The sequence below is a fragment of the Chlorocebus sabaeus genome, chromosome 18, assembly GCF_047675955.1.
Source record: "Chlorocebus sabaeus isolate Y175 chromosome 18, mChlSab1.0.hap1, whole genome shotgun sequence".
In the NCBI taxonomy this organism is placed as follows: domain Eukaryota; kingdom Metazoa; phylum Chordata; class Mammalia; order Primates; family Cercopithecidae; genus Chlorocebus; species Chlorocebus sabaeus.
Genome location: NC_132921.1, coordinates 62043900 through 62066814, shown reverse-complemented (window position 1 = coordinate 62066814; position 22915 = coordinate 62043900). Strand labels below are relative to the sequence as shown.

At 36.5% G+C, this 22915-nt stretch overlaps 1 protein-coding gene across 1 annotated transcript in view; it reads left to right on the top strand.

The window, feature by feature from the left end:
* Positions 1 to 22915, top strand: part of THOC1 (THO complex subunit 1) — a 51585-nt gene that overhangs the window by 9065 nt on the left and 19605 nt on the right. The window contains exons 8-11 of the mRNA XM_007974489.3: positions 2349 to 2431; positions 4062 to 4135; positions 8665 to 8773; positions 10109 to 10240. Coding sequence (XP_007972680.1) covers positions 2349 to 2431; positions 4062 to 4135; positions 8665 to 8773; positions 10109 to 10240 — 398 coding nt within the window. The remainder of the gene's footprint in view (positions 1 to 2348; positions 2432 to 4061; positions 4136 to 8664; positions 8774 to 10108; positions 10241 to 22915) is intronic.

The following is a 22915-nucleotide window of genomic DNA, read 5'->3' as shown; positions in this document are numbered from 1 at the left end:
CAGTTGGTTCAGATATGTGAGATTTTAATATCTCATTGCTTCAGTTCTCTTTTTCTTAATGCTGGGCTAATATACCACCTATTTTATATGTTGTGAGGATTAAATGAATTAAAACACGTGAAGAGCTTACAGTAGTGCCTGAGTATGGTTAGTATACACATATGTCTTTCCTAGCTCTGGTCTCTGAGAGGGCCGCAGAAGTTGTGATACTCTAGTAGCAATGAGCACATCTTCTCAAATGTAGATCACGAGGTCAGGAGATCGAGACCATCCTGGCTAACCTGGTGAAACCCCGTCTCTACTAAAAAATACAAAAAAACTAGCCGGGCGAGGTGGCGGGTGCCTGTAGTCCCAGCTACTTGGGAGGCTGAGGCAGGAGAATGGCGTAAACCCGGGAGGCGGAGCTTGCAGTGAGCTGAGATCTGGCCACTGCACTCCAGCCTGGGCGACAGAGCGAGGCTCCGTCTCAGGAAAAAAAAAAAAAAAAAAGGAATCACTGTGGTAGCTATAGCCTCATGAAATATATTTCTTAGATAACAGGACTTGAAAGTTGAAATAACCCTTTGATTCATTGGCTGCAAAATGGATGATGTATTAGCAGGCATGAAAACAACATTAATTTCCTTGTGCATCTCCATCAAAGCTCTTGGGTGACCAGGTGCATTGTGAATAAGCAATAACATTGTGAAAGGAGATCTTTTTTTTTTCTAAGCAGTAAGTCTCAACAGTGGGCTTAAAATGTTCAGTAAACCATGCTGTAAACAGATGTGCTGTCATCAGGGTTTGTCTTTTTATGGATGGAGCCCAAGGCAGAGTAGATTTAGCATAATTCTCAGGAGCCCCAAGATTTTCAGAATGGTAAATGAACATTGGCTTCAACTTAAAAGTCACCAGCTGCGTTAGCCCTTAACAAGAGAGTCAGCCTGTTCCATGAAGGCAAGCAGTGACTTCTCTCTAGCTATGAAAGTCCTAGACAGCATCTTCCAATATCAGAATGTTTCATCTGCATTGAAAAATCTGTTAAGTGTAGACACCTTCATCAATGTTCTTAGCTAGATCTTCTGATAACTTACTGCAGCTTCTCCATTGGTAGTTGCTGCTTCACCTTGTACTGTTATGTTGCAGAGAGGGCTTTTTTCTTTAAACCTCTTAAACCAACTTCTGCTAGCTTCATACTTTTCTTCTGTGGTGTCCTCACCTCTCAGCCTTCATAGAATTGAAGAGAGTTAAAGCTTTTCTCTGGCTGGTTTGCTTGTCTATCCAGACCATTCAGCCTTTCTCTGTATCAGCAGTAAGGCTGTTTTGCTTTCTTGTCATTCATATGTTCACTGGAGTAGCACTTTTAACTTCCCTCAAGAACTTTATCTTTGCATTCACCACTTGGCTGTTAAGCACAAGAGAAATTTCAGCCTGTCTTGGCTTTTGATATGCTTTAATTACTAAGCTCAATCATTTCTGGTTTTTATTTAAAGTGAGAGATGTGAGACTCTTCCCTTTACTTGACACTTAGAGTCCATTGTAGGGTTATTAGTTGGCCTACATTCAATATTGTCTTGTCTCAGGGAATAAGGAGACCCAAGGAGAGAGAGAGAGTCATGGGAACGGTTGGTCAGTGAAGCAGTCAGAACACACACAGCATTTATTGATTAAATTTGCTGTCTTACCAGCTTGGGCAACATGGCGAAAACCCATCTCTACTAAAAATACAAAAAGATTTAGCCAAGCATGGTGGTGCTTGCCTGTAGTCCCAGCTACTCTGGAGGCTGAAGTGGGAGGATCATCTGAGCTTGGGAAGCTGAGCCTGCACTGAGCCATGATCATGCCACTGCACTGCAGCCTGGGTGACAGGAGTGAGTCGCTGTCCAAAAAAGAAAAAAAAAAAAGTTTACTGTCTTAGATGGGTGCAGTTTGTGGCAAAAAACAAATCTGTGGCAAAAAACAATGACAATGCTAACCTCAAAGATCACTGATCACAGATCATCGTAACAGATATGATAATAATGAAAAAGTTTGAAATATTGTGAGAATTACCAAAATGTGACAGAGGAAGTGAGCATATGCTGTTGGAAAAATGGTGCTGATAGACTTGCACGGTACAGGGTTGCCATTCAATTTATTTAAAAAACAAGAAACTGTGAAGAGCAACAAAACAAGGTATGCCCATACTCCAAAGGTACTTTTAAGAAATGAAGTTTTGAAAGGATTTGAAAATCAAATGTGTTCATTTTGACTGCTCTTTAATTATGGATTTAGCATTTTGTAGTTTTGATTATGACACAAGTTACATTCGTACGTAAGTTTAGGTGTCACTGGACTTGCTTTGAATCTTCTGTGGTTTTTTTTACTAGGTCTTAACTTACAGAGTCAGTTTAATCTGGAAAATGTCACTGTTTTCAATACCAATGAGCAGGAAAGCACCCTGGGTCAGAAGGTGAGGCTGATTTGAACCTTCTCAGATAACGTATTTGCAGGTTTGTTATTAAGATAACTTATGTGGGGCCAGGCACAGTGGCTCACACTTGTAATCCCAGCACTTTGGGAGGCTGAGATGGGCAGATCACTTGAGCATAGGAGTTCAAGACCAGCCTGGGCAACATGGCAAATCCCCATTTCTACAAAACAATTAGCAGAGCATACCTGAGAGGCTGAGGTGGGAGAATCACCTGAGCCCAGGGAGGTCAAGCTGCAGTGAGCCTTGATCATGCCACTATACTCCAGCCTGGGTGACAGAGGGAGGCCCTGCCTCAAAAAAAAAAAAAAAAAAAAAAAAAATTCATATAAATGAGCCTATAAATCATCAAAAATTTAAAAACTTTTGACTTTATTTCCAACTTACAGAAATAATGTTTTGTATGTAAAAAATTCAAGCAGTGTTTAAAATAGACTGTACAGTTATTCTGTAATCCAAGGTAGACCATGGTAGATTATGGCATAGCTTTCTATTAAAGTGGATTAACGAAGTAGCTGTACTTTCTGTTTTGATAGTGTTAATCATAAGGTAGATTATAGAATAGATGTACTTTCTGTTTTAAACGTTGGGTTATTTTTTGCAGAATATGTATTTTTTCTATAAATTTTTATTATTTCTATAACCACTCATAGCATTCTATGTCTCACCATACCAGGACTTTTTGGGTATATGTACAAACATGTTGTTTTTCTCCAAAATGAGGTCATTCATACTATTCTGAAATTCACTTTCTTCCTTTAAGATTTAGATTTATCTTAGTTTTTAAATGGCCCTTGGTAAATGGATATATCAGAGTGGATATATCACATTTCTCTGCCTGTGGGCATTTAGATTATGTCTGATAGTGAAAAAAAAAGTTAGTGTCCAGGTAGTGTATAATATTGCATCAGTCTGCATCATCTACATCAATTATGCAGATGTCTTTTTAGGATAAATTCCAGTAAGTAAAATTACTGGGTTAAAATATATGCATATTTCATATTTCAATAGCTATTTCCTGGTTACTTCTCAAAGAGGTTATACCAATTTATACAGCCACCAGTGGCACATGGAGAATGCCTTCCCTTTTTCCCCACAGCCTCACCCCAATAGTGTGAATTATCAATTTTTTAAAAATATTGGCTTAATTGATGTATATATTTGAAAAATAAGTTTTCTTAGTTTTAATTACATTTTCTTGATCATTATTGGTGTTAAGGAACTTATTATATGTTGATTGGGATTTATTTTTCTTCTGTGAATTACCTATTCATGTTATTTGCTCATTTTATTGTTGAACTGTCTTTGTGCATTTCCAAAACATTTAGGCCTTTATTCCCAGAGGGAATCTATTGATTATGTTTAGAAATGCAAATTTGAAACTTTCTACTGTCTTCATGATTGTGTTATATCATTGTCATACTGTTCTTGAGTTCTTCTGTCCGTCAGGTAAAATTCTGATTGCCTTACAGATTAACTATAGGTCTAGATAGTTAGTGACTAGACTTCTCTAACTGGGGGTTGCCTAGGAATGTATAGCTGACCTATTCTAGTATTTATCTCCTGTCTGATGACTGCTTCGTGACAGGCTATATATTTTTTTTCAATGTAGCACACTGAAGATAGAGAAGAAGGAATGGATGTAGAAGAAGGTGAAATGGGAGATGAGGAAGCTCCAACAACATGGTGAGTTTTCAGAGCTTAAGCTTTTTGACTTACAGAGGTAATCTCTTAATTTATTGAGTATCCTCTCTGGGGTGAGGATATAGGCAAGGAGGAAAGAAATTATAAGAAATTTCTTTCATTTGTAATTTTCATGTATATTACTTAAAATAATAAATCCTAAATCACTAACGGACTTTATCCGCTGGTTTCTATATTAAGTACAGACAATTCATTGTTTATATAGCCTACCCTATGCATCATCCCAGCATTTGAAAAGGCAACCACAGGCAGCCGTGGGAGCTCCTCCCCTATTAAACTTGTGGACCCAGTGCCTGTGTGTATTGGGCCAACTTTTAATGAAATAGGCAGGTTAAGAAGCCTTTCTGCCTTCTCTCCCCTTGCTCTTAAAACTGTTTCTTATCTCCTCCTCTATAGCCCTGTGCTTTCTTTCCAGAAGCAATCCTCAGTGGCATAGACAGGTTCTAGAAACTGCAACATTAAGTGAAACGATGTATAATGAAACCAGTTTTCCCATAGGCTAATAAAAGTTAGGTTCCTATGGCCTATTTCTAGTCACAAAAACAATCACCAATCTCCTAGATAAAGATGAAAATGCTTCTGTTATTAAACATTGAATAAATGTGAGCTATACATACATTTGAGAAAGATTAATAAAAACAAGTAAGGTAATTATTTGCCTAGTTATTCCAGTTTAAGGTTGCGAGTGGCCAGAGCCTGTCACAGCAACTCAGAGCGCAGGGTGGGAACCAACCCTGTACAGGACGCCGTCCGCTCACGGTGTGTATACCCACACACCCACACTCACTCATCCTGAAACCATTTAGACATGCCAGTTATTTTCATGTACACCTCTTTGGAATGGAGGAAGGAATCTGACTACCTAGAGAAAACCCACAGAGACATAGGGAGAATATACAAACTTCACATAGACCATGGCCCCAGCCAGGAATCCATTTTTTTCCCCCTCATCAACGTTACAATAAAACAATATTGAAGGAAACATCATTATTTGAAGACCTGCCATAATTTCTTCCTAGCGCTGGCTTAGAAGCAATAAGCAAGAGAAAAGAGAAGGTATTAAGGAAAATTTTCCTTCACTGGCACTCTTCCAGGTGTCTGAGATGATGAGAGTCATTAGTTATAATTGAAAGAATTTCCATTACTGTTTAGAAGATCAAGATGGGATTCCTGTATCTGCCCTGTGTTTCTGGCATCCCAGATTTCAAATTCAAACACATCTCCAGAAGAAACATTAGAAGTGGTGTGGCTCCAAGCTTAACTCCAATACTTCCTAGTCATGTTTCAACATCTTTAAAATGTAGTAATGCCACCTACACTCTACAGTTAAGAGGATTAAATAAGACGATGATCAGAAATAGTCTATTAAGGCACTAATTGTTTATATGTAGTGGTAAGTGTAAAGCACTTAGAATATTGTCTATTCAGTGTCTAGTAGCTATTATTTGTTATCGTTATTTTTTTTTAGAGACATATTTATTCATTATGCATGGATGGAATAGGCTTTAGGGTCTGGCCTGAGCAACATCAGGGCTCTGGGGCAAGTTAGTAGGCTACAAGATAATGAGTCACCTGAAGTGTAAATGGCCCCAGAGACACCAACCAATGCAGTTTTGTCTAATTAGATTTTGCCTAAGACTGTATAAACAGCTCATTCCTATTGGTTATGTTTGTAAATCCCTTAAATAAGACTTAACACTCAGCTGCCTCTCTCTGTCACAGTCACTAATGTTGAATAGAGGGAGAAAATATATGAGGAATTACTTTGTAAACAGCAGATGGTCTTAGGCAATGTAATTTACAAAGCGGAACACATTACCCATGTACCTACAATATGAAGTCCATTCAGATTTGGCTGAAATACACCAGTAAACATTTTGTTAAGAAATTTCAATGTGTAATGTCCTATAAAATAGCTCAACATTTTAAAAACTGTATCAAGTTTTCCAGAGTATTTTGGTTAAAATAGTTACAAGACATTCTATTTTACATAGTAACTGGGTTTCTGATTTGTTATTATTTGCAAATACAATAAATGGTTACATTTGCTTTGTGTGGATAAACAGAAAATTCAGAAGTTTCTGTAGAGTGGTGAAGGTGGAAGGCAAATTGCAAGTGGGTTGAAGAGTGAATGGGAAGGTAATGAAGTGGTGACATGGAGTATAGACAACTCTTTGAAGAATTTTATTCAGCTGTGAAGGAAAAGAGCAAGGGACAGCATCTAGGAGAGGGGACTTTAAGTTTTAAAAAATATATTAATGCCTCAACTATAAAAACTGCCTAACAGTAATATTTAACACAACTTCAAAATTTATTCTGTAAGACGCCTCAGATACCCACCAAGCCAATTAAAGATAAAAGGGAAGAGATCAAAAGCCTTTACAGGTAGGAGATGGTAATTAGCAACTTGGAATAACATTGTTATTGGTATCAAGCATTAAATTAGATGTGAAGTTCTTATCAATTGAGACAAAAGGGACATATAATGGTTGCGTGATTCTCATTCTCTGTTAGAACTAGCCCCGTTTTAAAGAGACAAACTTTCCTGGTACTACATTTCCAGAGGTATTTATTATATTCAATCTTACATGTTGTAACTGAGTAACATTTTGTTAGTGTGTGTGTGTGCACATGCACTTCAAAAACATTCTTTATCAAATGTGGAACTATACAAATACTGGTTCTTGTTCTTTCATGGATGTAAATAATTTATATAGTGCTGTTTCTTTTCTCTATTTAACGTTTTAGGTAATGTCCTTTTTGTGGCTTTTTGTTTTGTTTTGTTTTGTTTTTGGTTTGTTTGTTTTTTGAGATGGAGTCTCGCTCTATCACCCAGGCTGGAGTGCAGTGCCGCAGTCTCAGCTCACTGCAAGCTCTACCTCCTGGGTTCAAGTGATTCTTCTGCCTCAGCCTCCTGAGAAGCTGGGATTACAGGCACGCACCACCACGCCTGGGTAGTTTTTGTATTTTTAGTAGAGATGGGATTTCATCATATTGATCAGGCTGGTCTCGAACTCCTGACCTCGTGATCCGCCCGCCTCAGCCTCCCAAAGTGCTGGGATTACAGGCATGAACCACCATGCCCAGGCTGTGGCTTTTTTTTAAAAAACGCAATTCATAGAAAACCCAGAGGTATAATCTTATTGTTGTAAATCAGTTAAGCTGCTTTAATTATAGAGAGAGGTTAATGTGCAGATCATTGTTTTCCTACTTTCAGAGTTGTTACTAGGGAAAAGTTTAGGAAGAGTGAAAGTAAACCTGCCCATTAGATTCTTTCAGATACTACTAATTCTTGATGAAAGCTTTGGCAAGAATTAGATTTAGATTTTGGTTAGTTAAAAGTTGTCAGTGTTCTTCACTGTTGATTTTCACGTGCCTCACATACTAGCCATTTATCAGATATTAGCTGTTTTAAAAATTAAAAGAATAGGCCGCGCAGTGGCTCATGCTTGTAATCCCAGCACTTTGGGAGGCTGAGGTGGGCGGATCACGAAGTCAGGAGCTTGAGACCATCCTGGCTAACACGATGAAACCCTGTCTCTACTAAAAATACAAAAAATCAGCTGGGCGTGGTGGTGGGCACCTGTAGTCCCAGCTACTCAGGAGGCTGAGGCAGGAGAATCGCTTGAACCCGGGAGGCAGAGCTTGCAGTGAGCCAAGATCACACCACTGCCCTCTACTCCAGCCTGGGCAACAGAGCGAGACTCCTTTAAAAAAAAAAAAAAAAATTAAAAGAATATGTATTGACACTGTAGATTTGTGACATATCAAGATTAGAAGTTGAATTAGTAGTGCCATAATAAAGTCACTAGAGAAAGGGCTTATTTTTGTGATCCTAACTTGATATGTACCATATATGTTTATCTCATACTAATGCTTCTTAGGATATAATATTATTAGTTAGTGACTTTTAACATAGATTCAGATTAACATCGGTTTAAACAACATAAAAGTTGATTTTTTCCCCCTCATATCGAAGTCTAGAAGCAGGCAGTCCAAGGCTGGTAAGGGAGCGCTGCTCAGTGAGATTGCCTAGACCCTGGTTTCTTCTACCTTCTTCTTCCATCATCTCTTGGTGTTTGCCCTTTTTCCTGTAGTGCAGGGTGGCTCACTCTCACATCTACATTCTAGCCAGCAGGAAGAGGAAAAGGCCAGTGATAAAATATGGCCCAAAAGTTGCACATATGACTTCTGCTCCCAACTGATTGGCCAGAATTTAATCACATGATCATACTACCAGCAAGATTGGTTGGGAAACATAATCTTTAATTCTGAATAACCATGTGTCCTACCAAAATTCAGGGGCTCCACCAGTGTAGATAAAGAGAGTCTATTGGGGTCTGTGAGTTCCCTAAAATGATTTGTAAAAGTTTATATAAGTATTTGTGAATGTGTACTTTTCTGGTAACTTTCATTAGCTTCTGAAAATGGTTTGTGACCAAAGCTAAGAATATTTAGATATTTGTAAAAGAATTTAAATGATTTATTTAATGTAACATTTATTTTATTAGCTCTATTCCAATTGATTACAACCTGTATCGAAAATTCTGGTCACTTCAGGATTACTTCAGGAACCCCGTGCAATGCTATGAGAAGATTTCATGGAAAACTTTTCTCAAGGTGAGTTGCCAGTGACAGACTGTCAGAAGCCTAGTATTTTATAGCCAGTGATAGAGCTAAAACTTACCCTTGTCTAACATACTTTTCACTATTTTATTCTACCTCTTACATTTTTATACCAATTTCATAACAAGCTAAATTACAAATTAATATTTAAACCACTATTATTGTGAAGATCGGATATTTAAAAGTCATTACAGCCTTGCTTTTTTGGAATATAATGAGTGTTATCAACATAAATTGATGATATTTTGCAGAATATATTCTATCTTTGTACAAAATTATTTTAGCTGTCTTGTTGAAACAGAAGTCCTCAAGTCATGGCCCTGGGCCAGATCTGACCTACTGCTTGTAAACAAAGGTTTATTGGAATACTACCATGACCTCCACTTACCTGTGGCTGTTTTTGCACTATAATGGCACAGCTGAGTAGTTGCAACTGAGACTATAAAGGCCACAAAGCCTGAAATACTTACTCCCTGGTCCTTTATGGAAGAAGTTTGCCAATCCTGTTTTAGAAGAATTTTTTATATTTTTCTTGGCTACTTAAAGATCAGTTATCCTTTTTTGTTGTAATCAAAATATAAGATAAGTAGGTAGTTCTCAAAGTAGCGTGGTGTGTGTTATGTTATTTTTAATAGTTTTTGTTTTATATGCAATTTTTTGTGGGGGCAGCACCATCCAAATTCAGATTAAGTGGTTAGTGAGAAATAATCTGAAATTGTCTTCTAACTGAACAGAATTTGATGGAATTTATTTGCTCAGTCTTTAGCACAAGAAATACATAAGAGTTTCTACAGGTAGTTAAACAATTTCACTGGTAAATTCCTATACACTCTTAAAAGTGTTCCCTTCTCTGTTTGTCCCTTACACAAACTTCTTAAATCATATTTCTTTTCTTTTGGAGACGGAGCCTCCCAGGTTCAAGGGATCCTTTAGCCTCAGTCTCCCGAGTAGCTGGGACTACAGGTGCCCGGCTAATTTTTGTATTTTTAGTTGAGACAGGGTTTCACCATGTTGGCCAGGCTTGTCTCAAACTCCTGATCTCAAGTTACCCGCCCACCTCAGCCTCCCAAAGTGCTGGGATTACAAGCATGAGCCACCGCGACTGGCCAAGAAATCACATCTCTTTAGGAGTAGGGAACTTGTTCCTACTTTTACAATAAGTGAAATATCCACAATAGTTTTTACTCCCATAATTTTTATTGTTAGTGTGCCTTACAATATACAATATACATACATGATTGAGAGTAAATTCTAGACATTTTGATGCAGAAAAGCACTAAACAAATTTGGGTAACAATGTCGAATAAAACTAATATTTTTATTTTGCAGTATTCTGAAGAAGTTTTAGCTGTTTTTAAGAGTTATAAATTAGATGATACTCAGGCCTCAAGAAAAAAGATGGAAGAATTGAAAACAGGAGGAGAGCATGTATATTTTGCAAAATTTTTAACAAGTGAAAAGGTATAAGTTTTTCTTTCTCACTAAGCATAATAAGAAATGGTCTTGTTTTATTTCTGTTTAGCTGACAGCCTTTCTAACTTAAATTGAATAGAAATGTTTCCTATTTTTACTTTGGGTTAAAGCTGATAAATGTTACTTTGAAAGTCCCATTTCTTCCTTTCACAAGTAGGACTAATTTGATTTCAAAGGTGAAAGTAATTCTACATTAAGTCTGTTTTGTAGACTAATTTTGGAATAAATGCAGTTTAATTACTTTCATGTCTATATATTTTAAACGTCAAGTTAGGATTTAATTTGTATATGAAAATAATATTTCATAATTATTATTTAGGTACAAGTAAGGGGTTTAAAAGTTCCTTGTTAATCTTATTTATACATTTTAAAAAGTAAATTTTGTTCAAATATAATGCTACAAGATGATGTAAAGTTTCTAGTCAAGATGGCACATTGAGTTTATGTTTCGACTCACTCCCTTTGCTCCAAACACATAGCAATGACGGGTAAAATATAAACGAGAAAACAAAAGAGACAAGGCTGGGCTTCCACAAACAAGATAAATATCTTCATGGACCAGAAATGCCAAGTAGTGAGCAAAACTGCAGCCTGGGCCTGCTGGACTCTCTATCCAAGGCAGGTGGTGGTGTCCAGGAATTTGGCTACAAGTAACAGAGACTAAATGTGCATCATGTGGGACAAGGGGCCAGAGCCAGTTTCGCTTCTTGAAACCAAGGACTAGGGTGGAACTTTTATCCACTTTTGGAAAGAAACTAAGAAAAAATATTGCCAGTCTTCTGCCAAGGGCTATGGTTTTATAGGAAGTTGTGAGCCTAGGGATAACAAAGACAGCTTTGTGTCCATCTGCTTGCCCAGTGACCAGATATGTGATATGCTAAGTATACTTATGAAGCAGCTGCTCTAAGAAGTCATCATAAGACTTATTCTAGACTTTTGGACTCAGGGGCCCTGGTAGAAGCAGATGCAAAACTGCTAGAAAGGGAAGGATGTACACAGAGAGGGAGGGGAAAGGAAGTAAACAAACATCCCAAAAGAAAAGGCTCCTGTTCAAAACTCTGATAAATTAAAATTCCAAAATCCATAAATACTGCTAAGAAGGATCACCAGCAAAATCAACTATTGGGATAGACATATATTTATTCCAGATGAAATATATAGCCTGACCAAGACTTCATTTATGTTTTGGATACTCAAAAAGATAATTGATGAGATAACTTAATCCATTGAAAAAGAACAAGAAATCATGAAACAGAAGCAGGCTGAAATGAAGTAGGACAGTCAACACAACTAATCAGGAGTCTTGGAAATGAAAAATATAATCATTGAAACCAAAACTCAGCACACAGAATTAAACTATACACTGGACATAGATGAACAAAGAACTAGTGAACTGAAGAAGGTGATGAGAACTTCATCCAGCAAACAGCACGGTTTTTTTTTTTTTTTTTTTTAAGTGAAGGAGCAGTTAAAAGCCATGGTGAATAGATTGGGAATTTCCAACGTCTGTCTAGTAGGATTTCCAAAGAAGAAAATGGAGGGAATGGTAGAGAAACTGGATTGCAAAGAATTGAAGGAAATCTCAAATCCTCAGCTTAAAAGTATGCCACAACTGCCAAGCAGGATAAAGAAAGATAAATCTACGCTTCAGTACCTCATGCCATAACTGTGGGCATTCAGAGAAAACCTAAAAACCACTAAGGGATAAGAAAGACAGATATACTGGGAAGGCACAGCGGTTTGACTGTTAGCAGATTTCTAACAGATATCAACCATTAATACCAGAAGACGGTAGAGAAATACTAAAGTGCTGAAAGAAAAATGGCTTTGAATCTAGAATTTTATACCAAGTTAAATATACCCAAGACTGTCGATGAAAGAAAGACATTTTTGTTTAAAGACCAGGATAACTTACCACTCAGTGACCCTCATTTTGGAAAAAACTACTCAAAGATGTTCTTCAGGAGGAAGGAAATTGAACCCATAAGAATGGAGTGGGATACAGAAGGCAACGGTGAGCACAAAAATTAAAAAATATGACAGTAAATTTACTATTGACTATAAACACAAAAAAGTCATGAATGATTTAAAATTTTTTTGATTAAAAAGTTTTATTAACGTGGAACTTAACTAGATGACAGTAATAATATGGAAGGGGAAAGCAGAGATGTTTAGTGAGTAATTTAAAATTATGGCAGTCCTTGTAATCTTCAGGCGTAGGAAAGGAATACTGAATATTCCTTTTCATGTATATTAAAAGGGTAACCACCAAAAGAAAACCAACTTGTTGCTCTCAAACAGCAGAGATCAAAGGGAAGCAGGGAGGAACCTAGACTACTTTATAAATCCGGCAAATGGCAGAAAGAGAAGGAAAAAGGAAGAGAAAGGAGGGGAGAAATATGTCGGTAATAACAAGTATAAACTGATTTAATTTACCTAATAAGACATTATCAGATTGGATTTTTAAAACTCCAGCTATATTTGTTAATTTAAATGAAACAAATATAGAAACCTTTTGGTTGACTAAAGAATTCAAAGGTTTTATTCTACCTTATGTGGAAGAGGAGAGGAAAATCCCAAAGCTCTTCTTGCTTAACAGAGAAACTTCCCAAGGTTATCTACTTTTTAGAATGCAGAGGTGTCAGTTTAATATTATCAGGGCAAAAAAGTTACAAAATGAAACAACCAGTAAGACTTGTATACTTTTAAGACTTATAGGTCCACATTTCTCAGGACATGACAGCTATTTCAAAAATCTGGATGTCTTAATAGATTTTTTTTTTTTTTTTTTGAGACAGAGTTTCACTCTGTCGCCCAGGCTGGAGTGCAATGGTGCGGTCTTGGCTCACTGCAACCCCTGCCACCTGGGTTCAAGCGATTCTCCTGCCTCTGCCTCCTGAACAAATAGCATTTCTAAAGACATTTTAATAATGAAAAAAGCAGGATTAAACATTTTTAGAGAAATCTCCACATTGGAATATGGGATTGATGCTTTTATATCATTCTCCATTCACTTTATCACACTTGGTTTTCTAATAGTATCTCTCCTTTTATGAATCTTTATAAACTTGCTTTCACCAGCAGTTAGAACATCAACTTTCAGGATTAAGCTCTGAAATTTCATTAATGAATACCACGAGGAAGGTAAAAGCAGCTTTGAGAAGCTTAAAACTTACCATAGAAATAAGAAAAAGGCACAAAATAGTACCAAAGAGAATGTGAGACATATAATGTTTGCATCTTCATTTCCCTTTGTTGCCCCTTGAGCAACAACTTTATCTTAAATTTACAGTCCTCCTTGTACATTCTTCTTATTTTTTGGTGTATTTTTAGTGTTTACTACTTAATATACAAGTGAAAATATTTGTAATGCATTACCTATATCATGAAAAATATGCAACATTTTGTAAGCTTTACTGCTGCACTGAAAGAAGCCTGCCAGCATCTCTATACCTTACGTGGTATACTAGGATTCCCAAAAAGGCCTTCACACCTAAATAGATGCCAGTTTTGGGCCTGATGTTACTTTCATCTTCTGATATAGATTTGATAAGTCATGGGAAAGGTTTGGATTTTTCAGGGATACAGGTGCTGTATTCCTTGCCAGTAAGAGCTAGCTAAAATGAAATCTACAGCTGTGATTATTTGGAGCATAATTCTATAGCCTGTCGTTTCACTGGTGAACAGGTTTAGAAAAGTGCTTATCATTACAAGGTTAGATCTTTCATCTCTGTAATAGAGCCTGTGACCCTATCCAATGGGAATATTATTATCCAGAAGCATTGTGTTTTGTTACATGAATCTGGTTAGACTTTTCCTTAGGGATAGTCCGGAAATAATACTTGGCAAGTTTGATATAAAGTTTTTTTTTTTTTGGAGACACTTCTTTTTTTGGCCCACTGCAACTTCTACATCCTGGGTTCAAGCGATTATTGTGCCTCAGCCTCCTGAGTAGCTGGGATTACAGGCGCCCAACACCACACCTGGCCAATTTTTGTATTTTTTAATAGAGACAAGTTTTTTTGCCATGTTGGCCAGGCTGGTCTCGAACTCCCAACCTCAGGTGATCTGCCTGCCTCAGCCTTCGAAAGTGCAGGGATTACAGGCGTGAGCCACTACGCCCAGCCAGATGATATAAACTTTATAGTTGGAGATAGGCCAGTCATGTGGCAACTACAGGTAGGCAGAGGTTCTACAAATAAAATGGGTGTCTTTGTAAATTATCGTATCTTCCTTCTTAAAGACAGAAGTTTCCCCTAGAAACAAAGTGCCACATTTTTGTGCTACCTAGAGTGTGATTGTAAATACTAATGCCCAACAGTATAGTTCCCTTGTTAGCAGAGCAAAATAATCCAGGGATACTACTTGCTAAATGTAGTGCTGAGATACCTGGGTTGTTTATTTTTTAATGGAGTGGAAAAGTATCTGTTCTTTAAGGTTAGTTCAAGGTCATACTCAGAAATTTTAAGGGAGGATTTTACCTCTAATTGTTCAACTTATACCAAATAAAAGGCACTGGTATTATAGGGATTCCTCCCTCCGTACTATGTAGCATGTAAAAGCAGAACAACATTTCAAAACGTTTAAGTACCATGAGTATTACCATGATGGTTAAAGGAATATATTTTTGGATCTTTTAAGTTCTCACAGAAAAGAGTATAACAACACTAACTAGATATAGGCTTTAGGGTTACCCAGTCCTTTAGAATAATACGCTTCTTGCTTTCCATCTGAGACTCAGTGACCAGAATGATCAGATGGAATACTAAGTGGCTAGCAGTTACCAGGGTGAGGTTGCCCACAGTCATGTACTGTTGACCCTAGTGTGGTCATTAGGCCATTCTTTTTCATGGAGAAAAGAAAATTCACAATTTTGCTTGGTCTTTGCATCGCGTGAAGAGGCCTCTAGTTAGGACTTTTGGTCATTTTTTAAAAAAAGGTTCCTGGCAGTAAGAAATTTTCCATACAGTCATTCTGCCTTAAATGTTTTGTAGTTTTTATGTCCATTTGAGAGGTTGAATCTTTATGTAGTAAAGGCTAAGATAGGTCTCTTATAAGATATACTATAGCTTAGCTAGGAGCAAATGAAGGCAGAAGCAAGACCCTGCTGTTAACAAGTGGGCAGGCTAACCACTATCCTACAATTTTTTTTTAATCTCATTAGTTGTTTTTGGTATGGGAGGCTTTTAGATAGCTCTGGAACAGGGCTGCACAGCAGGAGGTGAGTGGTGGGCAAGCAAGTGAAGCTTCATCTGTATTTACAACTGCTCTCCGTCACTCATATTACCACCTGAGCTCCACTTCCTATCAGATGAGCAGCAGCATTAGATTCCCATAGTAACATGAACCCCATTGTAAACTGATCATGAGGGATCTAGGTTGTGTGCTCCTTATGAGAATCTAATGCCCGATGATCTGTCACTGTCTCTCATCACCCCCAGATGGGACCTTCTAGTTGCAGGAAAGCAAGCTCAGGGCTCCCACTGATTCTACATTATGGTGAGCTGTATATGTATTTCATTATATATTATAATATAATAATAATAGAAATGAAGTGCACAATAAATGTAATGCACTTGAATCATCCTGAAACCATTCCCTCTACCCCATAACCCCTGGTCTGTGGAAAAATTGTCTTCCATGGAACCAGTCCCTGGTGCCAAAAAGGTTGGGAAACACTGCTTTAGAAGTCTTTTGCTGACAGTCGTGTCAGTCTTAACATATGCTTTCACTCATCCTGTAAAGATAAATACTATAGATAAAACCTTTTCATATGATTGACATTTTTTAATATAAATAAAATTGACTTGTAATGGTCCTCAGGGCGGAAGGCATGAACTACCCTCTGTTCTGACATTTTTGAACTCTGTGGTCCTGACAAATAGAACAGCTTTTTAAATATCATTGAGCATATCAGAAAACATAGAGTATACTCGGCCATTGTTATTTTTAGAATAACCTCTGTGTGTGAGTCAAGCCATTGTTATACAAGCAAGATAAGAAAGTAAAGTGATTGATGCTACCAAGTAGCAGCCTTCTAGGAAAGACTAAAGGCAGTTAGGGTGCAGAAGGTGTACTGCCAAAGTAGGCTCTGAATTTGGAGCCTAATCTTGAAGAGAGGCAAAGGCTGAAAGACTTAGCAGAGGAGACTAGTTATTTGATAAGATAAAGAGCAGAGAGAAAGAAGCTGCCCAACCTTCTTATTAGCCAAAGTAATAGAAATTAATACTGACTATAACAGAAAGACCGTTACAAATTTTAGGTCCTCTAGAAATGAGAACTCTTATTATGTTTACAACAGTGTATAGTCATGATTACACAAAAGCATAACGAAGTCATATTTATAAATGTTAATAGACCTTTGAAAAGAAAATGTTCTCTGATGCGGACAATAATTTTGGACTCCTGGACAGACTCTATAGAGGGCAAAAAATTATTACCTGGTTATAAATGGACTTCATATCCAGAGGAAAAAAAAATTTTTCTGTGAGTTAATCAGGCTCCCTCCTTAATTATATACAAGTGTTTATTAGTTTTCAATATACTTTTATATGTATGTTGTAATAGATCAGTGTTTAATAACAGTATTATTTAAAACTTTAAAATTAGTTTTTAAAACAATTCTATCAAGCATGTTTAATATGTAAACATTAACTGATTTATTTCATCCTGAGTGTTACGAAGAGCAAACATGTTAAGGTATGGTCAGAGATACATAGGTTTAAAAATATATGAATCAGGCCAGGCACAATGGCTCACGCCTGTGTCCCAGCACTTTGGGAGTCCAAGGCAGGCAGATCACTTAAGGTCAGGCGTTTGAGACCCGCCTGGCCAACATAGCGAAACTCTGTCTCTACTAAAAATACAAAAAATAATCCAGGTGCCTATAATCCCAGCTACTTGGGAGGCTGAGGTAAGAGAATCGCTTAAACCCAGGAGGCAGAGGTTGCAGTGAGCTGAGATCACACCATTGCACTCCAGCCTGGGCAACAGAGTGAGACTCTGTCTCAAAAAAATAAAATAAAATAAATAAAAGAATCATATGTTAGGGACTTTTTATATTTTCTGTGTCTGAATTTTAATTTTTTGTAGAAATGTTTTCAATACTCTGTAATCCTATAGAGTATTAAAACTTTACCAGATAGCGTAAGAATATTCTGTAAATTCATATAATTTTCAGTATTGTCTGAGATTTATGAAAACCAACGTATAGACACTGGCTGTTTAATCACAGCTTGATTTAGTTGTTCACCCATGTTTATGTGTAAATAATCCTAAGTATTAATAATACAGGTAACAACAAAATAACCTATATTAGAAAGTTTCATTTTAGCCTTTTAAAGGCAGAAAAATCTTATGTTTATTAGAATTCTATATTTGTATCTTTTTTCTACCTTGTGGTTTAACCAAAGAAAAGTCATAAAGTCATCTTTTAGACTGAAAACTTTCAAAACAGTACCAATGTAAAACATTAGAGTTTGTTTTACATTGACTATGAGTATTAAGGAAAATGAAATTTAAATCTTTGGTATTTTATTGAGGAATACTATAGCCTTCTAAGTCTACCTCACAGTACAGTCATGCACCCCATAATGGCACCACATAATGACCACATAATTGGTCAACAGTGGACCCCATGTACAACAGTGGTTCTGTAAGATTATAGATTATAATACTGTATTTTTACTTTGCCTTTTCTATGTTTAGGTACACAAATCCTTAACCATTGTGTTACAGTTGCCTACAGTATTCAGTGCAGTAACATGCTCTACAGGTTCGTAGCCTAGGAGCCATAGGCTGTACCATATAACCTAGGTGTATAGTAGGCAATACTATTGTTAAGTACAGTCTATGATGTTCACACAGTGGGGAAATTGCCTAATGACACCTTTCTTAGACTGCATCCCTGTAGGTAAGTGACACATTACTGTATTAGTACAGAAAGTTGCTTAAAACTTTTTGAGACTGTGTCTTCAGGTTACTTTTTTACTAAATAAAAGGATTGAGACTTGATAGGTCCTGCCTTCAGTGGGCAACTCCTTTTATCTTATAACTCAGCAGGGACACTGAGAGGTCTTTAAACTAAAATTAGATTTTCATTTTTTTAAGAACTTTTTTTTGAAAGACACTTTGAAAAGAATTATTACAAAGTAGAGCTGGGCGCAGTGGCTCACGCCTGCAATCCCAGCACTTTGGGAGGCCAAGGCGGGGAAATCACTTGAGGTCAGGAGTTCGAGACCAGTCAGGCCAACATGGTGAAACCCCATCTCCACAAAATACAAAAATTAGCCGGATGTGGTGGTGCATGCCTGTAATCCCAGCTACCCTAGAGGCTGAGGCAGGGGAATCCATTGAACCTGGGAGGTGGAGGTTGTGGTAAGCTGAGATCCCACCACTGCACTCCAGCCTGGGCAACAGAGTGAGACTCCATCTCAAAAAAAAAAAAAAAAAAAAAAAAAAAGGAATGCTATTTAAATTTATAATGTAGTTGTTTTTATACAATTGTTTATACATTCTTTTCTAAGAAACCAAATGTTTTCTATTTCAATTGAATAAGCTATATGGAAGGTACTATTCCAGGTAGAAAACTATTTTACAATTTAATCCTCTGGACCCTAATTTAATCTGACACATTTGTGAAAATTAAAAGTTTAAATTGTTTAAAAGTTTAAAAAGTTTACATTTAAAGTTTAAAGTTAAATATTTGTAAACATACTAACTGTGGAACCTGTATTTTTTTTTCCTTATCTGGGGAGAAAATGGGTATATTCAAAACATGTGGAGTTTAGGCTTGATTTCTTAATTGGGCAGATTTTAACACCTCGTCCAGGATTATGTAAGCACTTAGTGGTGCCTTTCAGCAATTTAAAAAGGAAATCCAGTATGTGAAGCCGGGTGTGGTGGCTCATGCCTATAATCCCAGTGCTTTGAGAGGTCGAGGTGAGTGGATCACTTGAGGCCAAGAGTTTGAGATCAGCCTGGACGACATAGTGAAACCCCATCTCTACTAAAAATACAAAATTTATAGCTGGGCGTGGTGGTGCGCACCTATAGTCCCAGCTACTGAGAAGGCTGAGGCAGGAGAATTGCTTGAATCCGGGAGGCAGAGGTTGTAGTGAGCCACGATTGTGCCACTGCATGCCAGCCTGGGTGACAGAGCAAGACTCTGTCTCAAAAAAAAAAAAAAAAAATCCAGTACATGAGAGATTTAGTACTTTTCCAGAAATCTCTCAAGACACACAATCTGATCAGAGTTATATACTGTAGAAACTGTATAGCTGTGTTCCTTTCATAGACTCAATACTTTTTCGAGAAATATGCAACGCCTGCAGTCATGCTACAGAAAGACCACCCTGTTACCCACTCTCTGACACACAATTCATATGGGTTTTCACGTAAAAGAAAAAAAAGAGCCTAACAGTCAACAGGAAAAATTATTAAATTAGGCCAAGTAGAGGTCATACAAAAGCACTTTTAAGGAGTGAAAACATTCTGAACTAACTCAAGGTTAGTAGTAGCGATCCTTTTGTGTACTCTTCCTCACTGGGGGCTCAAGAGCAAAACATAAATTCACATTTACACAGATGCTCTGAGCTTCCCATGCACCAAATTGCCATTGGTACATTTGTCTTCTGGGGGCACCAGTTTCCTTTTAATGAGGTTTGCGTCTCAGAATCTTATCCTTTCCTAGTTATGCAAAGCCAAGTTCCGTAATTCCATGATTTTCACTAAGAAGGAAGAAAGCAGACCTAAGAGCTTAAAACTTAGGTGGAAAAGAAAAGAACACAAGAAAAATTTAATAAATGGAAGATGGAGCAGTTTGTATCCACAAGGGATATATACCTAAAACAAAACTCATGATTGAAATATTAGGATGGAAAGAAACATACCAGGCTAATACCAACAAAAAGAAAGCTACATAAATAACAAATAAAATAGAATTTAAGGGGAAAAGTATAAATAGGACAAGGAACACTACATAATAAAGGAATGAACCACCAAGAAGGTGTCATGAACTTATATGTATTTCATAATATACCCTCAAAATATATTAAGCAAAAACTTACAAAGTTATGAGAAGTTGGCCCACAATAACAGTATGTATTTTTAACTGCTTCTGATGGATCAGGTTGACTAAAGATTAGTTAAGTATATGGAAAATTTGAACAATGACAGTAATAAGCTTGATGTAGTACAGAATAAATAGAAGCAATATATTTATTTTTGTGTATACGTGGAACATTCACAAAATTTGACCATGTACTAGGTCACAAAGAAATTCTCAGCAAATTTCAAAGATTATATATGAAGAACACATTCTCTAGCCACATTTCTCTGTCATCAAATTAGAATTCTAAAATTAAAGCTGCAAAAAGGACAGTTTAAAAAGAGGCAAATATATGAAAACATAAAAATGCATTTCCCAGGAATTAAAGAAGAAATCATAATGGAAATTCCAAATTTGTAATAAATGTATATCAAAATCGTAATTACAGGAAGAATGATATGTCAGAAGTGTGGGTTACAAATAAAGGGAGATGTAAAGGGACCGTTAAAGCTTCATATGCATTAATGGAAAAAATGTCAAGAAGGAGTGACAAATTGAGCATTCAACTCAAGAAGTTAGAAAAAGTACAAAGTAAACCTCAAGAAAATGGAAGTAATAATAATAGCACAACTTAATGAAATAAGAGAAACTATAAAATATATCAGCAAAACTGAAAGTTGTTTCTTTGAAAAGAAAATGTTATAAAAAGAAATCCAGAGCCTGTGCGAGGAAAATGAAAAGATACCAGCAAACAGTATTAACAGTAAAAATTGACATAATTAGAGATATTTGAAAGATTAAGAGGATATTATGAACAACTTCTACAAATAAATTTTGAAGCCTAATAAAATGGGAATTCTTTAGAAAAATTTAATGACCAAAATAGACTCTCAAAAACAACAACAACAACAAAAAAAGCTAAATAGATGAACAACCATTAAAGAAATACTAGCCAGAATGACACTTTTTGAATGATATCAGGCCCAGAGGTTTTTCAGGCACATCTTATCAACACTTCAAAGAATAAATAATTTCTACCATAAATGAAAATTTTCAGAAGTTAGAAAAAGAGAAGCCCCCCAGTTCATTATATAAGATTATAACTTAAAATCCCAATAAGGACAGAACAAGGAAAAACGTGTATATATATTCGTCTCACATATAAATAGAATGTTTTCTATTTATAGAAGTGTTTTATAAACTCACAAATGAAGTAGTTATTTTTTAAAAAAAATAGAGACATATGGTTTATCCTAGGAATGTAAGTATGGTTCATCAGAAAGATGGAATATAATGCCAGATGAACAACAGATTGGCTGGGCATATTGGCTTACGCCTGTAATCCCAGCACTTTGGGAGGCCAAGGCCGGAGGATTGCTTGAGCCCAGGAGTTCAAGACCAGCCTGGGCAACACAGCAAGACCATGTCTGGAAAAAAAAAAAAAAAAGATTAAAGATTTTTAAGATCTGTATGATCAGCTCAGAAGTCAAGAAAATTCAATAAAATCTAATATTCAATACAAAAAGTAGAAAGGAATGTTCTTTGAGTTGATAAAAGGACTGATTTTAAAAACCCTATTGCAAACATCATACACAATTATGAAACTTTAAAAAGTATTCCCATTAAATCCAAAAAGAAGACATGGATGGACACTAACCATATTTCTGTTCAACACCGTACTGGAGGAGCTAACCATTTCAATAAGAGAAAAAAACAAGGAATAAGAATTATAAGTATTGGAAAGAAAAGAGTAAACTATCCCCATTTGAAGACAATATAATTGTCTGCAGAGAAAAATCCAAGAGAACCAAGAAACTGTTAGAACTAATGAAACTTCAGCAAGATTGCAAGAGAAACATCAATAGTGTTCTTATAAACTAGTAATCAATTACATGTTATTCAGAATAGCAGTGAAAACTCTCCAATACCTAGGTGTAGTCTTCATAGAGAAACATTACAAAAATGGAGCAGCATTACTACATTTATAGATACAGACCCAGTGCCCCTTCTCCCCAGATTTATTGATTCAGCATGTTTTGAATCAGTATCCAAATGGATTTTTAAATATAAGTTATACCCAAAGGAATATGAATTGTTTTATTATAAAGACCAAATGGATTTTTTCATGGGAACTCAAAAAGTTAGTATTAATGTTTCTATGGAAAAGCAGAGAGCCAAGAGTAAGAAAAATATGAAGAAAGTGGGAACACTCACCCTGTCAGATATTAAGACCTGTACAGCAATAGTAGTTAGGACAGGTAATTATTAGTACCAGTATACAGAAGAAGAAAACTAAAACAATAGAAAGTCTGAATTGTAGAAAAGGTTAATATACAAAAAAGATTCCATTATAAACTAGCGAGGAAAGGATGAATTATTTGTGTATTTTTTTTTTTTTTTTTTGAGACAGTTTCGCTCTTGTTGCCCAAGTGAGTGCAATGGCGCAATCTCAGCTCATTGCAACCTCCACCTCCTGGGTTTAAGCGATTCTCTTGCCTCAACCTCCTGAGTAACTGGGATTACAGGCATGTGCCACCATGCCTGGGTAATTTTATATTTTTAGTAGAGATGAGGTTTCTCCATGTTGGCCAGGCTGGTCTCAAACTCCCAACCTC